Source organism: Oryx dammah, unplaced genomic scaffold (assembly GCF_014754425.2).
Source record: "Oryx dammah isolate SB20612 unplaced genomic scaffold, SCBI_Odam_1.1 HiC_scaffold_10, whole genome shotgun sequence".
NCBI classification, from domain to species: domain Eukaryota; kingdom Metazoa; phylum Chordata; class Mammalia; order Artiodactyla; family Bovidae; genus Oryx; species Oryx dammah.
Genome location: NW_024070194.1, coordinates 41332917 through 41350194, shown reverse-complemented (window position 1 = coordinate 41350194; position 17278 = coordinate 41332917). Strand labels below are relative to the sequence as shown.

The 17278-nt window shown below is 50.3% G+C and overlaps 1 protein-coding gene across 1 annotated transcript; it reads left to right on the top strand.

Moving 5' to 3' along the window:
* Window positions 1–6411: 6411 nt before the first annotated feature.
* CST8 (cystatin 8) lies at window positions 6412–14514 on the top strand. The gene is made up of 3 exons (XM_040247321.1): window positions 6412–6651; window positions 10466–10579; window positions 14356–14514. Exons 1-3 carry the CDS (start codon window positions 6412–6414, stop codon window positions 14437–14439), a joined length of 438 nt encoding a protein of 145 aa, XP_040103255.1. The 3' UTR covers window positions 14440–14514.
* Window positions 14515–17278: the final 2764 nt, after the last annotated feature.

Below are 17278 nucleotides of genomic sequence, written 5' to 3'. Positions count from 1 at the left end.
GAACTCCTCACAAGCACGTCTGTCTCCCTGGGTCCTGGTGGGGGGCTGCCCTGGAGGGTCCAAGGGTGTGGGGGCCCAACTGGGACAGAGAGGTCATGGGACGCTGTCTGGAGGAGGACTTTAGGAGGGGCTGAGGGGTCTTCCCTCTGCTTTTTGTGTTTGGGGATCTGATTTTCTTGTCTGTGGTCATTAGCTTGTCTCTTTCCCGGCCAATTGGTCCCCCTGAAGGGGTCATCAGCCCTGATGATACTGCATTTCCCAAGACTACTGAGGACAACTCTACCAGCCACATCACAAAGACAGTGGCCTGCTCCGCTTTGGCTTCTTGTCCAGCCTGTGTGTAGATCCTGTAACCTCCTCACGGTCTGGCAGGGGCATGTACACATTGACAGGATAAGTCTGTGGTCAGCTAAGCCAGCCTGTTGCCCACCCTTGGCTCAGAGCCCTTGGGATGGGCCCAAAACTGTGGCCCATCCACTGAGCTAAAGCTCATGGTCACAGGCTCTGAGAGGGCCTGCGGAGGGGACTAGTAAATTTCACGCCCGCTGCTGTTGTCATCAGTGAAACCACATTAGCAGGGTGTGGGTGATGACTTACTTCCTTGGGTCAGTCACAACCATGGCCTGTCCCATGTCACTGTCCTGGAGGGACCTCTCCAGATTCAGCCTAGTCTGAAATCAATAGGGAGGGAAAATATACAGAGTACAAGCACACAATAGAAAAATGGATGCGTAGAATGTTCTCTCGGATTACCTGGTTTGGAGAAGCGGGGCCCTTTGGGTTATATGTGCTGAGCTCCTTGTTAATCCATCTCATCATGGGGGAAGGGATGCAGAGGCAGCAGGAAAGGATGAGAAGAGAAACTTGGATGTTTTAAGGACAGAGTGCAAGTATCTGTAGAACTGCGAACCTACAAACCCTAGAAGAGAAAAGTAAAAAGAGAGAAATATTATAAGAAATAATGAAGATACGTTTTCCAGAATTAAAGGAAGACACAATGAAAAGATTTTGTATCAGTTAGCTCTAGCTGCATAAGAAGCACCTTCAAACTATCACACGTAGTAGGAAGCATTCATCCTTTCTGACAAGTATGCCACATAGGGGGACCGTCTCTGATTACATTCAGGGCCACCCAGGATTAAACTTTGCTGTGTCCTGTTCTTTGCAACCCCATGAATTGTAGCTCACCAGGCTCCCCTATCCATAGATTTCCCAGGTAAAAATATTGGAGTAAAAAGAAAGAATACTAAAGTAGGTTGCCATTTCCTTCTCCAGGGGATTCCCGACCCAGGGATCAAGCTTATGTCTCCTGCTTGGCAGGTGGACCCTTTATCACCGAGCCACCTGGGAAGCAAACTCTTCTAGGTAATACTAACATGCTGATGGTGCATGTGTGTATATGCACGTGCTTGTGAAATTCAAAGGATTATGAGAGTGTTAAGGGGCATAGCATTTGGTTCTTTCACAAAGTAGACAACAGTAACCACTTCTTTCTACAAAATATCCAAACCCCGGAAACACTGCTTCAGTTGGGTGAGTTTTAGTGTGCTAGTCAGCTCTTGGCACAGGAATACTGCCTGACAACCCGCCCCTTCCCCTCACCTTGACCTCAGCAGTGAGTTGTAGCAGGAGTCCATAATCAGGTCAGGGTCTGAGACTGGCCGAGAGTCATGCCTGTGTGGCTTTCCTTTAGGTCAGCACAGCTGGGCTCACCCTGGGGTGGGGTCTACATATTCTGGGGTCCAGACCAGGTGCCTCACCCTAGAAGCTCCCATATCACATGTTCTCAGACTAGGGTCTCCCAGGGCCCCCTCACCTTGGGAGACCACCAGAGAGCAGGAGGAATCTTCACATCTCATCCTGATGCTGTCAACCCTGCCTCCACTGCATAGGCAGACAGCAGCCATGTGCCAGCCCACCACTGCAGGAGGCTGAGTGGTCAGGGAAAAGGGTGCAGATGAGCTGGTCTTAATCTTGGTGAAGGGACAAGGACCATAGCAATGCTTCTCTGTGCAAGTCTTGGTACCATTACCTGGAGGAGACAACCCAGGTCCCAGGGTTGCGTGTGTGGTGATGGACATCTGTCCTTCCCCAAAGTAGGAAATCCAGCGGAACTGGGCATGTCAGGGGCACAGACACCGGTGACTAAGTGCTGAGGAAAGGCAGGGATGAGAAACACAGCGTCCAGGGTGAGGTCACAGGACAGCTGAGGAGCACCTGTGAGAGACCTATGACACTCCGGTTCCCGTTCTGGGTGATGGATGCGTGCGTGTCCAGTGAGTTGTACCAATGCCAGGAGCGCCGTGAACCGAGACAGATGACGTTTAAGCTGGCTCTGGGCAGCTAGGGTTCATAAGAAAGACAAGCCAAGAGAAACCTCAAATGCACCCTGGTGTCAGAGAAAAGTCTAGCATGTGCTTAGAACCTGGTAGTTGATTGGACAAGGGCTGAGGGTTGGGGTTACTCCGTCAGCCCAGCCTCTGAGGACCTAGGGGTGGGGGGACTCCACCCCCATCCACTGAAGACCCTTGACGTGGGCTCCACATTTGCTGGGCTGGGTCTTGGGTTTTGCCCTTTATGACCCCCCCGGCCTGAGGGGCTCAGCTGGGCCTTGGGTGCCTCCCAACCTGCTTGGGCTTCCCTCCCAAGGGCCCTTGCTCACCCGAGTCCCTGGGTTGTGGGAACCGTCGCACACAGGAGAAGACATGTCTCCTTTATACTCTTGGCCATGACAGAACTGGGAGGGGGCCCAGGTGGCCCAGGAGGGAGGGACGTGGAGGCCCAAGGAAGAGGCTTTGTGGTCTCTGGTGCTTAATCTGCCCCCAGAGTGGGGTCTTCCCATGCTCAGACCTTGAGCTATGATGCCTGAGGCCTCCTGAGCCCAGGGGCAGAGGGGCAGGTGTGGCTGACTCCCTCAGGGTGACAGATTGTCAGCCCTCAGGTCCTGCTCCTCCTTGGTCTTCTGCTGTGAGCACAGGTATTGCACTCTGGTCTAACCCGTTTCCGTTTATTTACCATCATACCCCTGCTAAGCTTATCTACTCTCTTTTTCTTCCTAATTATTGAAGAATATACAAAATATATTCTTTGACAATTATAATTATTAAATTATAATTCAATATAATTATAATATATAACATATAAATTATATGCATATTTACATAATTGTATTTATTATAATTATACTGTATAATTATATTTCTATTTATATATTTATTATAATTATATTATATACTATATAATATAATATAAATATAATTATATAATATATAGTATATAATTAATTCATCTATAATATAGAACACTTGAAACATTATAAAGAAAAACCAGAAATGAGTATTTTTCCACCAAAGCAAAAGCATTGCTCATCGACTCCTCAAATATTCACACATTCTCCATGCCTAGCCTGGCTCTGGTGGAGATGTGTTGGGTGACAGGAAGGATTCCCTGCTCTTAGAAAGTCCATTTTATTTCTCATGGGGAGAGACAGGCCATCAAGATATCCACGGGTAACTAACTGTAGGTTATGATGGATGAAATGGAAGAACAAAGACAGTGGTGAAAACAGGAGCCAGGAGAGGCACATGAGACTTGGGGGGAGTCTATATGGAGACTGGCAGAGGGATAAGCCGGGATGAGGGGCTAGTGGAGGTGAGGGAGAGATCCCCGGACTCCAAGAGGAGGCTGTGCCCCGTGGGGCGGGGAAGGCGCTGGCCTCGGGCTCAGCGTGATGGGAGAGCCTCCCAGGGCCAAGGGTGAAGAGGTGGCACCCGCAACTGAAGGGTGATCAAGACTCTCCTATAAGGTTAATAACAAGACTCTCTGCTTTTTTTTAACAACATATTTTTTATTTATGAAGAAGTGAATTATATTTAGTGTTCTGCATCTTGTGCACCACTTTTTCAATAAGCATTTTCCAGCACTGTGGACAATTCTTTAAATACAATTTTTAAGTCACTGTAACAGAGAGTGAAAAAGTTGGCTTAAAACTCAGCATTCAGAAAACTAAGATCATGGCATCCAATCTCATCACTTCATGGCAAATAGATGGGGAAACAATGGAAACAGTGACAGACTTTATTTTGGGGGGCTCCAAAATCACTGCAGATGGTGACTGCAGCCACGAAATTAAAAGACGCTTGCTCCTTGGAAGAAAAGCTATGACCAACCTAGACAGCATATTAAAAAGCAAAGACATTACTTTGCCAACAAAGGTCTGTCTAGTCAAAGCTATGGTTTTTCCAGTAGTCATGTATGGATGTGAGAGTTGGACTATGCTTTTGAACTGTGGAGCTGGAGAAGACTCTTGAGTCCCTTGGACTGCAAGGAGATCCAACCAGTCCATACTAAAGGAAATCAGTGCTGAATATTCATTGGAAGGACTGATGCTGAAGCTGAAACTCCAATACTCTGGCCACCTAGTGCAAAGAACTGACTCATTTGAAAAGACCCTGATGCTGGGAAAGATTGAGGGCAGGAGGAAAAGGGGACAACAGAGGATGAGATGGTTGGATGGCATCACCAACTCGATGGCCATGAATCTGAGTAAGCTCCGGAAGTTGGTGAAGGACAGGGAAGCCTGGGATGCTGCAATCCATGGGGTCACAAAGAGTCAAACACGACTGAGCAACTGAACTGAACTTCTAAGGTTGTAGGAAACATGAAGCCAGATGGAGAACAACAATCAACTGGCCCACACATTTTGTATAGTACACACTCACACATGCACACACATCGCGTGCTCACACAGTTGGTGAAGGACAGGGAAGTCTGGCATGCTGCAGTCCATGGGGTCACAAAGAGTTGGACATGACTGAGAGACTGAACTGAAGAGGCTCTTTTTATTCAAATCATAATGTATATGTATCCCTGGTGGCTCAGATGGTAAAGAATCTGCCTGCAATGAAGGAGACCCAGGTTTGGTCCCTATGTTGGGAAGATCCCCTGGAGAAGGAAATGGCAACCCACCCCAGTATTCTTGCCTGGAGAATCCCATGGACAGAGGAGCTTCTTGGGCTACAGTTCATGGGCTCAAAAAGTTGGACACGACTGAGCGACTAACACACATATTTACTAAAGGCAGGAAACTCTTAAAATACCCCTGGTACTTTTAATATGTAGCAAAATTTAAAAATCATGAATGCATTAGAGTTGACCTCAGAACAACATTGGCTTAAAGTAGGTAGGTACACTTATAAATGGAAATTTAAAAAAAAATTGCATATGTGGACTGTAAACAAATTTCAACCATAGGCTATTAGTAGTTAAGTTTGGGGGGAATCAGATGGTCTATGTGGATTTTTGACTGTACTGGGAGTAGGTGTCCCTCACCCTTGCATTGCTCAAGAGTCAACTGTACCAATAAGTGACCAACAATAGGCCTTTCCCTGGTGACTCAGCTGGTAAAGAATCCGCCTGCAATGCGGAAGACCTGGGTTCAATCCCTGGATTGGGAAGACACTCTGGAGAAGAGAATGACTACCCATTCCAGTATTCTGGCCTGGAGAATTCCATGGACCTGTATAGTCCATGGGTTTGCAAAGAGTCAGACATGACTGAGTACCTTTCACTAAATTTAAATTCATGTAATGCTTTGCATTGATTCTCTCTCTGGTCTTTTATTATGCAGAAATACTTGCATAATTTCACAAAGATGTTGGAAAGGTGCCCAGCAAAGGGGGTCAGAGGCCAGTCGCTTAGGAAGCCGAGGTCATAGCGTGCTCGGCCTTCCACTCTGAGGGCAAAAGCAGAAGGGGCTCGCATGCCATGTGAACCGCCGGGACCAGGGACCAGGGGCCAGCAGGGGTGAGGCGCCCTCTGAGACAGGGTCACAGGTGTGGAATTACATCACAAAGTGGGACTGCCCTCTGGGGCATGGAGGTCGCAGGTGACCGCAGACCAGGGAGCAGGAGCAAGGAGGCCCCAGCCTAGGGCGTTGATACAGCTGAGAGTGCCGGGTTCTTAGGAGAACTCTGGGCTGGAACTAGGTCAGAGTCCAACTCCCTAGGACGGGGAGCCGGCCGGAAAGGGAGCCAGAGTAGGAAATCTCAGGCTGCCATACCCTTTACAGCCACCTCTTACAAGCCAGAGACGCAGAAACAGGAGCAGGCCGTGAGGCGCACAGGGTAGGTGTGGACCCGGGGCTCTCAGTGAGCTCCCTGGAGGATCCACCCCAGTGGAGCAGGGCAGCAGGCCAGTGGGGACTCTGACCTGGCTTCTCATGGGTGGGGCTCCTTGGAGGACAGGGCTAGTCCCACCAGCTGACCCTGATGCTTCTGTCTTGATCCAAGCTGATTCTCTCTGGGTAAGATCTCTGGAAACTGTCGTGCCCGCGGCAGCCACCCCATACCACTCGCAGCTCCATCCCTGGGAGGACAGAGACGTTCACCTGTGTCCCTGGAAGAAGGGAGCATGGCCAGACTCTGGGGGACCTACCAGCTCCTGCTTGCCCTCCTGGTGGTCCTGGTGGCTCTGGGGGGCAGCACGCTTGTATACAAGGACACGGACAAGGTCTTGTGGGAATTAAGGAACGTCAGCAGCTCAAGCAGCAACATGAAGCAGTGCCTGTGGTTCGCCATGCAGGAGTACAACAAGGATAGCAGGGACAAATTCTTCTTCAAGGTGGTCAAGGTGTGGCAGGTGCAGATGCAGGTAAGGGCGCTTCCTCCCAGTTTTCATACTTGCTCCTGCTTGCCCCTGGCAGCACAGACCGAAGCCAGAATGAGAGGGAGGGTGCGTGAGCAGCACCGGGACCCAGTGGTGCTGAGCCCCACGGCCAGCTCCCTTTCTTAAGTGCCATGACGGCTGTCCTAGGGGCCCCAACCTATGAACTCGGTTGGACCCCAAATGGCAAATCACACATCTGTGATCCCTGTTTGGTAAGGTTGGTAAACAACTGAGCACCATGAATATTTTTACAACAATGCTACCCTGAGTGACATTCAGTCTCCCCATATTCCGTGGAATGTGGGTTGACACGGAATAGGAAGGCTCATAAAGTGCCTCCTCCCAGATGCCTTCATTCTCTCAGTCCTACATCTTTTTAGCAGCAGTGGTTCTGTCCATGGAATCCCTCCCTACAGGGCCTCAGGTGACCCAGTGCTGGGAGTCATCGATCACCTGATATCCACATGGCGGATGCTCCATCCCCACCTGCCAAGTCCAAGAAGAGGTCCTTGGTGTTGGAATCCTGCTGACTTCTAGCCTCAGTTGGGTGTTTGGGGTGTAAGTGCACAGGATATTTGCAAGGATGTGTTGCAAAGACATTCAGCAGACAGGCCATTGTGACAGACTTACCCCAGGTGTTGGACTCCAGGCTCTCTGGTGGCAGGATCGGGGCCAGTCTACACGTGACCCTGTCTCTAGGAACACATGTGCCATCAGCCCGTTGTCCCCAACACACGGTGCTGACGACTGCACGCTCCATCAGGGGCACCACCATCACCCTTCAAAGTAAAGACTCCTGAGTCCTGTGACTTCCGCACAGGAAGAAAAGCCCTTCATGGTTTTCTCCTTTGGGACCCAAGTAGCTTGGGCAACAAGCAGTACCAGACGCTGTAGATGAGGCTGAAATGGAAACAAATGATCACAGCCTTTAGGAAGCCAGGGGACAATTAGAAGACAAGCTGCGAGACTTCCCTGGCCGTCCAGTGGTTAAGACTGAGTTTCCCTGCTTTAGGGGTCATAGGTTCGATCTCTGGTTGGGGAACTAGGACCCCACATGCCGCACAGTGTGAACAAAAATAAATTAATTAAGTAAAGAGCTGTCTTTCACTGGAAATCAGGTTCTACTCTCAGCCAAGACATGTTGATCAAAGAGAGAGTTAGTGGCTCATTCATTTCTGACTCTCTGTGACCCCGCGGACTCTAGCCCTCCAGGCTCCTCTGACCATGGGATTCTCCAGGCAAGAATACTGGAGTGGGTTGCCATTTCCTCCTCGAGGGGATCTTTCTGACCCAGGGATTAAACCCAGGTTTCCTGCATTACAGGCAGACTCTTTACTATCTGAGCCACCAGGGAAGCCAAAGACAATGAAAAAAAATTAAAAAGAAAACAAAACCCTGAGCCTAGCTGGAGAGCTGGGATGCTGCCTATGGCACGTTGCTTGTGGGGCTTCCTTAGAGAGTTGGTGAGTCCCCTCCCGCACCAGCCACACCCTCACCAATTAAGTGAGGACCTCTGGGTGGGACCTGCGTCCCCTGCATAGTCATGACTGAGCCCTGCCTCCCCAGGGAAAGATGAAGGTGATGTCCGAGGGCAGACGGGCTACAGGGAAAGGGGGCTGGTGGGCGGTGGGTTTTTTGGGGGGTTTCTCAGAAGCAGCTTCTAGCACTAGTGTTTCAGTGAAGTGGTTTATTTGAGAGGCCATCCAGGAAGCACCTGGTGGTCAGAGGGGATTGAGACGGGGCAGGGAAGTGGCCAGTGCAGGCGAGCCGCTGAGCACATTGACTGTTGAGGGTATCTGGACCCCGTGTCCCTTGGGCCTCAAGGAGATGGTGCAACACCTGTGCAGGACTGGGCCGCCTGCAGGAGGGCAGCTGGGCTCCTCTCCCACCAGCTCTCGCCCGTCACTGGCTGGGAGCTGCTCCCAGGTCCCTTGGCTCCGTCTGGCAGCAGGGAGCCCCGGGAAGCAGCAGAGTAGGTGCCTGGGCCCCCGCCAATGGTCTCTGCTACAGGAGGTGAGCAGGGAGAGTTTAGAGGTGCAGGGGGCGGAGAGAAGTTTTGCTCCTAGCCCTAAGGAACCAGTGTGAGCGGTCAGATGGGTGGGCTGTGACCAGGCCAGGCCGGGCCTCCCAGACTGTGGGCAAGATGTTCAGGCTGTCTTAGGAAGACTGAAAGCCAGAGGGGCATCAGGTGAGGGAGTTCTTGGGATCCCCGTGACCAGATGTGGTCTTTCAATCTGCCATTCTGATTTCCTCACCTCTGGAAAGGGGCGTGTGCATTCAGGTCCCCACTTCCCTGGAATCAGGTTGTCCTCTGCCTTCCTTTGGCCGGAGGAACTGAGGCCAGGACCACAGGGGGAGAGCACGTGCCACGTCCGATGCCTCTGTCTCAGTCCTGGGTCGGCCGCCAGCTGGCCAACCGGCTTCTCCCACAACAGCCCAGTCTCCCTGTTAGTTCTCTGGAACAAAACTAAGACGTCACTTGTCGTTGTTGTTCAGTCGCTAAGTGACGTCTGATTCTTTGCGACCCCATGGACTGCAGCATGCCGGCTTCCCTGTCCTTCACTATCTCCCAGAGTCTGCTCAAATGCATGTCCATTGAGTCGATGGTGCCATCCAACCATCTCATCCTCTGTCATCCCCTTCTCCTCCCGCCTTCAATCTTTCCCAGCCTCAGGGTCTTTTCCAATGAGTCTTCTCTTTGCATCAGGTGGCCAAAATTTTGGAGTTTCAGCTTCAGTATCAGTCCTTCCAGTGAATATTCAGGGTTGATTTCCTTTAGGATGGACTGGTAGGATCTCCTTGCTTAAGGCTGGAGAGGCAGTGTGGGAAAGCCTGGTAGCGAAGGTTGAATCCAGGGGAACCTGGACCCAAGCTGCAGACACACTCCTGTCTCTTGCTGTCTTCTTCCTCTTTGCTTAGTTTTGCCTCCCCTGGTCATCAGAATCACCTGGAGGCTTGTTCAGACACTGACTGTACGTACCCCACCCCCTCAGCAGTTTCTGACTCAAATGGTTCAAAACCTGCATTTCTATCTACTTCCCTGGTGATGCTAATGCTGTTGATCTGGGGACCTCACCTACAAAGGTCTGGGGCACCTCTGTGGAAGGACGACCCTTATCTATTCCTTCTCTCACTCTAAGAGCTGATGGGAGAAGTATTTTCTGCCTGGTGGGCTTGGCCGTCTCTAAACTCTGCTGTAATCTTTTAAAACCAGATGGGAGCAGATTTATTAATAAATTGACATAAAGCAGCCTTCACCTCACTCAATCATTCATGAATTCTGTCAGCCACTCCTGTTCTGCTTCCTAACCACTCAGAGAACAGGAAGACAAACCTGGCTACACGGGGCCCTGGGGTGGGGTTAGGGGTCTTGGGTAGGTGAGCCTCAATGGGCAGGGGATCTCAGGTGACAAAATCTGAAGGGTGTGTGTGTGTGTGTGTGTGTGTGTATGGGAAGGGGCTCAAGGAGGGGATCCTATGTGGCTGAGGGTCCTGTTCCCTTGGGGCCCAGGTGAACTGGTAACACCCCGGGCGCAGGAGCCGGTTGTTCTTAAGTAGAAGGTCTTGCCTTCAGGAAGGCCCCACACTGGATGGAGCCTCCGCCCCAGGGAATCCGGCTCCAAGTGGGGTATCTTTGTGTAGTGGCTCCACAGGCCACCTCCTAAAGATATGTTTGGAGGGGGAGGAGGAGGTAAGGAGAGGGAATGAAAGGAAGATAAGTTTTCTCAGGGTTTGTTAAAAACATTAAAAAGTAGAAGAAGGCTTTTTTGAACAAAATTGCATGACTGCTAATCAACAGGTCACGGATCGTCTGGAATACTTTATTGATGCTGAAATCTCCCGCACCAACTGCAGAAAGCTTCCAAACGGTAACAAGAATTGCGTGGTTAAGAACACCTCCAAACTGGAAAAGGTAGGGGACACACCAACTGTCTGCGGTGGTCTTGGCTGCTCTGAGCCTCAGGCAGAACTTGCGGTACCCAGACCTTGTCTTTGAGTGGTCGGCACCACTCCCAGGGCAGAGCCCCAAAGTGGTCAGTCCTGCGGCCCTCGTAGCAGACAGTGCAAGACAGCAGACGGTGGAGGAAACCTCGTCCTAGGGATAGGGTGCTGTCAAGATTTCTCTCAGTGCAAGGACTCCATCTCTCTGGGTTCCTGGTGCAGGGAAACTTGCTCACACACATTCACTGGGAATTCACCCTCTGGGACCTGGAGGTACCACTCTGCTGTGGCCTGACCCGAGGTTGCCCATCCTTATGAAAGCACATAGGGAAGTCCATTCATTCACTCAACTGCTCATCAAAGCTTACCTGGCTTTGACGTACCTGGCTTTGATTAAGCAATGACTAGGTCAGGCGTGTCCCCAACCTCCCAGGCTCAGTCATGGGAAGAGCCCCAGGCTCGAAGCAGAGGGCTGATGTGGCCCCGGGGGCTTTTGGCCTCAAGTCTGTATTTCTGACTGGGGTGGGAGTATCCAGCGTTGACCTGAGGGCTTCCTTTGATGTTAGTGAAGCCCCCCGGGCTCTCTGCAGGTAGAGGTGAGCCCCTTCCTTCACACCCATGGTCCTTCACACGAGACATGTCAGAATCACCTGGCAGCCTTGACACACCTGGATGGCAGGGTTCCCCCTGCAGAATCAGACAGTAGGTCTGGAGAGGAATCTAAGAACTGGCATTGCTAATGAGCTCCTGCAGTGGGGGTCCTTGGGACCGTGCTCAGAACTGCTGTGGCATGCAGTCACAGTGGGAAGCACAAAAGTCCGTTGACCAGAACCTGAAACTTCCTCTGTGGGCTTACTGTGAACAAATCCATCACTTCCAGCAGAGCAGAGGCTCCTCAGGACAAACATTCAAGCAGGGAGCATGTGGGATACCATCTGATCTTTTATTTTAGTTTTGTTTATCTTTTCCTGGTAGTAGAAATATCATGGGCTGAAGTTTATATTTTCTACTGGGTGCACTGAGCATAAAGGAGAGTTGTTACTTTTTACCTGTTTGTAGAAAATGTTAAAGAATTAATATTAAGATTAATTAGGAAACTTGTCTCCAGGAAGCTCTTTTATTCTTTGGAAAGTTTCCATGGCCCATCTCGGTTTTAGAGCACACATTTTTGAAGTACACATTTATCAATAAGCAAACCTTTGTTTCTTTCTTTCCAAGTGTTTGGAATAATGCTGAAGAGGAGTCATGCTGGGTGGTGTCTCATTCCTGGAGGATTTAATGGGATTCTCTTCAGTATTTCTACCTTACTAGTAAATACTACATCAGGTGCTGATTTCCAAAGTTCTTCCAACTCTCTCTTTACCAAGAGTTATTTTTTTAAATTAAGGATGTTTTCTTCTATTAATTATTCTTTCAACATCTACCAAGTATATTGAATAATTTTTCTTCTTTGACTCATTACTAAAATAAATTCAAATAATAGATCCCCTAATATTGAGTTATCCTTATGTGTCTGGAATAGGAAGTATATGTCTTTTCCAGTTGTTCTATAACTGAGTGTCGTGGTTGGCTCATCTGCACTGAGAGTGGTGGCAGGCGCACAGGTCAGGGTGTGCAGACTTTCTGGGCGAAGCCGCATCTTTGGCAGGGTTTCTGGACAACTGGACCTGGACAAGGCAGGGGACCGTCCTTGTGGACGGTCAGCTGACCCGATCAGCTTTGTGGAGCTTGCTATGGACACATACATCTGGCATCCTCCTCTCCTTATGGCAAATTTCTAGTTCTGTCTGATTGCAAAGGTGCAGTTCCTGAAGGTCACTCCGCGGATGTGCTTGTGCATGTGGGTGGCCAGTCTCCGTCACTGCTTTGCTGTTGACAGGACGGCCTCTTTTTCTTATCACCTCCCTTTGTGGGAGCCATCCTGCTGGGTCCAGGCTGGAGGAGCAGTAGCGTGGGTGGGGTCCACCCTCGTCTCTTAGAATACAGAGGGCTTAATGAAGTGAAGTCACTCAGTCGTGTCCGATTCTTTGTGACCCCGTGGACTGTGGTCTATCATGGCTCCTCTGTCCATGGGATTTTCCAGGCAAGAGTACTGGAGTGAGGTGCTGTTTCCTTCTCCTGGGGATCTTCCCAACCCAGGGATCAAACCCAGGTCTCCCTAATTGCAGGCAGACACTTTACCATCTGAGCCACCAGGGAAGCCTGGTGCCTTAGCGTGCCACTTTTTGTTTATGAATTTTGCTTTTCTATATATCAATATTAAGTACACTCAAACTCCCCAAAGAATGACTTGGAGTGTGGGGTACACACACACACACACACACACACACACATGCGTGTGCACACACACACACACACACACAGATTCCATGGCCTCATCCCAAACCTACTGAATCAGAATGTCCAGGTACAGACACTGTACACACTTCATGTCAAGGGAATGCTGAAAAGCACTGCACAAGGGCCAGCAATTGTTCTATATGCTGCCTTTAATTTGCTGACTTTTTAAAGGATATTATATTCTATTTTACTAGGTAAGTCTGGGTTACAGTTTATTTCTTCATTGTATTTTGGCTTCAGGGTTTCTCTGGTCTGGTGTAACGAGAACAGGGGCTTTTCAACTTTTTTCTGCAATTGCTATTGCTAAGTCACTTCAGTCGTGTCCAACTCTGTGTGACCCCATAGACGGCAGCCCACCAGGCTCCCCCGTCCCTGGGATTCTCTAGGCAAGAACATTGGTGTGGGTTGCCATTTCCTTCTCCAGTGCATGAAAGTGAAAAGTGAAAGTGAAGTCGCTCAGTCATGCTTGACTCTTAGTGACTCCATGGACTGCAGCCCACCAGGCTCCTCCGTCCATGGGCTTTTCCAGGCAAGAGTACTGGAATGGGGTGCCATGCAATTAGATCAATTTAAAAACCAAAAGAACTTTGGATTCCCAAGGTTTGATGTAATTTGCCCATAAATCATCTTGACTTGGTATCTTGTGGGTTTGTGGGGATGGAGACCCCATAATCCTCCTTTGTGTGTGTTAGAATTCAGCCAAAACCTAACATCCTTCTCTCTGACACTGTTTGTCCCTCACTCCTGAAATAGCCCTGTGTTTCCAGTCAGTTATTGAAGATGGCCACTGCTGTTTTTCTAGAATGTCTACCTGCCCATCCATCTGCCTAAGCCTCTTTCCACCCATTCGTCCATCTATTACCCACACATAGAAGTTTTCATTTGTCATTTCAATGACATTTTGAAAGGGAGAATAAGGAGCTTCAGAACAAAATTTGTTAGGTTCTAGAATCCTCTACATTGCTCTTATCTGATGTATTTGTTGTCAGAGCAAAAGGCATTATTTGATTATTAAGATGACACAGATTAGTTTATACCTGGCACAGAACTACAGTATTTACATTATAGAAAATATTAATATTTTATTTTATAAAAATAAAATCAAATTTATGTCTGATCTCCCACCAAAAATATGATGATTAGTATTTGCTGTCTATCCATGGACGGGATGGGGACAAACACTCCTCCATGTAACTTCTGGTGGCTACAAGGGTCTGAGGCCTCCAGCTGGCAAATTCTGTGGGGTGTTCCTTGACAGGTGACGACCCGTCTTCAGGCCTGTTCCTACGCTGGCACCTAGCTGCAACGCTGGCACCTAGCTCCTGCGCTAGCATCTGGTAACGGAACTGCTTTTTCTCTCGCTCTTAGCACACTGCTGACTTTTGCTGTGATGGTGGTCTTTTTCAGAGACAAATGTGCACCTTCTGGGTGGGCGCACTCCCATGGTATGGCTATTTCACCATGATGAAGAAGCAGTGTGTGGACGTCTAGAGGCTCTGGAGCCCCGCCACCACCTCTCCTTTTGTGAAGAAGTGATGGCCTGTGAGCCGGTACCAGCACGCTTCCCTCACACGTGTGTCCCTGCTTGCTGTTCTACTTTCTAGTTTCTTACTATGTGGTATTAAAAGGTGGGCAAGACCCATGCCTCCTTCCTGGCCTCACAGGAGGCCACTTGCCTTTGGCTGACGTGATGGCATGCCACTAAGAATAAGGAACGTTTGTCCCTGAGCACAAAGGGTGGAGTGAGGGCTGATTCCATTTTCCACCACACATTTGGGAAGGAATCGCTTGTTGATTGGATAACACCCCTCACACACACATACACGCAGACATACACACACACAGGGCTGAATACAGCGGGTGCTAACTTACAGGTTCCTTCTGGGAGCCTCATCTGGCTTCAGACTCCTCCCTCCCTGGGTCTTGAGTGGATGGGTCACCACGGGGCTGGGAAACCCCCTGGCAGAAGCGTCAGTCCTCCCCTACCGGGTCTCTGAGAATTGGGAGAATTTGTTCTTCTTTTTATGTAAATGTCAACAGTGGTCACAGATCGAGAGAGGTGAGGGCAATAAAGCATCAGGGGAAGCTGAAGTACACATGTGTCTGGGCTGCACGTGTACGCACATGTGTGCATGAGTGTGCATATGTGTGCAGGTTATACAGTGTGTGCAGGTATGTATTGGTGTGGGTATGCAGTTGTGTATGTGCAAAGAGACAGAGAGGATGTGGGGGTCTGTGAAAGAAGTACAGGGATGCTGCTGCTGCTGCTGCTAAGTCACTTCAGTCGTGTCCGACTCTGTGCGACCCCAGAGACAGCAGCCCACCAGGCTCCCCTGTCCCTGGGATTCTCCCAGCAAGAACACTGGAGTGGGTTGCTATTTCCTTCTCCAATGCGTGAAAGTGAAAAGTGAAAGTGAAGCCGCTCAGTCGTGTCCAACCCTCAGTGACCCCATGGACTGCAGCCCACCAGGCTCCTCCATCCATGGGATTTTCCAGGCAAGAGTACTGGAGTGGGGTGCCATTGCCTTCTCTGACAGGGATGACAGTAGGAGATAAAACTCCCTCAAAGAAAGCAGTCATTAAAAAGGTGCGGCTGGGCTTCGCTGGTGGCTCAGTGATACAGAGTCCACCGGCCAATGCAGGAGGCATAGGTTTGATCCCTGACCTGGGAAGATCCCACCTGCCATGGAGCAACTAAGCTTATGCACCACAGCTACTGAGCCTGCACTCCTGAGCCCGGGAGCTACAACTACCGAGTCCACGCGACGCAACTACTGAGGGCTGCATGCCCCAGCTCCCGTGCTCCGCCGTAAGAGAAGTCACCGCCGTGCGAAGGCCGTGCACACCAGCTAAAAAGTAGCCCTGGCTTGCCTCAGCTAGAGAAAAGCCTGTGCAGGGGTGAAGACCCAGCCCAGTGATAAATAAATAACTAGGTGTGTCTGCAGGAGGATTCTCTGATGGATACCATTTTAGCAGCAGCAGCAGCAGGAGGATTCTCTGATGGATAGTTTTTAGTTTCGCAGAGTGAAAACCTTGTGGAGATCAGGGGCACAACAGCGTGGATATACTCAGTGCTACCGAATGTCCATTTGAAAATGGTTAAGACGGGAGGTTGTATATAGATATATTTACCACAATTAAAACGTTTTTAAGTAACTAGCTTGTTTTAAAGGTGGCGTTGGGTACAAATCGGGATGACAACTGTGTTCCCAAAGGTCAGGGTTTCTCCTCAGGGTCTGGTGGGTGATGGGGAAGCAGCGCTGCTGCCCCGAAAGAAGGAGGCCACGAGACCCCAAGGCCATTGCTTTCGTCTCTGGTTCCTCTGAACTGAGGTCTCAAGCGGGAACATGGAGGTCTCGGTTGAGACCATCACGCTACCCGGGGCAACACCGGGCACTCACCTGGCAGAGTCCTTGCCTGTCCTTCCACTGTTCTTCCCCCGACCCCCGTCAGTCCCCACGGTCTTTCTTCCAGGCCCAGGCCTGCACCCTCCACTTTCCTCAGACAGCCCCTGCTCTGGCCCCCTCCCTACCAGGAACCTCCCCCAACTAAGGGCCCAGGATTTAGACCTGAAACAGGCTCTACGTCAACCTAATACTCATACCCTGATTGAAAACTACTCTTTCCTACCAGCCAGGGGGCTCTATCTAGGAGTGCCCCCCCGGACACCCCAGTGGGACACCCCCCAGAGGAGCAGCAGAGCCCCCACCCAGCCCGGGTGCCCAGGTCAGCCCACAACCGCCTGCCTGTCCCCCCGGCTCCAGAGGCACATGCGGGTGCCCTAGGAAGGACCTCTGGGGATCAGCCCCTTGGGATGGTCCTTCCTTCAGGCTTGTTGGGTGGGAACCATGGGAATCCAGTGTTCACCGCAGGCCTGGGGATAGTGTGGGGTCAGCCAGACATTCCAGGGCAAGGTGACCACCGCGGGGGTGCTACAGGTGTGCCTTGCTGAGAGATGCCTCAGACAGGCCTATTTCTAAGTGGGCGTTAACTAACAAGAAAATTTAATCTAACCTCATCTCTTTCCATCCTGCCCCTCCAAGGCTCTTCGTTTTCTCTCTCTTCACATGAAAAATGATGCCAGGCAGGCCTTGCTTTTCCTTGCTGGGTTTCATGTCATTTCTGCTAAGATGTTCCTGGAGTTTCTCTCTCTCTCTCTCTCTCTCTCATACACACACACACATACACACACACACACACACACACACACACGTAGTTACTTCCCCTGAGGGGGAGGGGAGGGAAAGAGCCCCCAAGATCTGCTGCCTCTACTTCCTGCTGAAGGCCCCCTGCATCCTGAACTTTGTTCTGGGATCCCAGAGCATGGGGT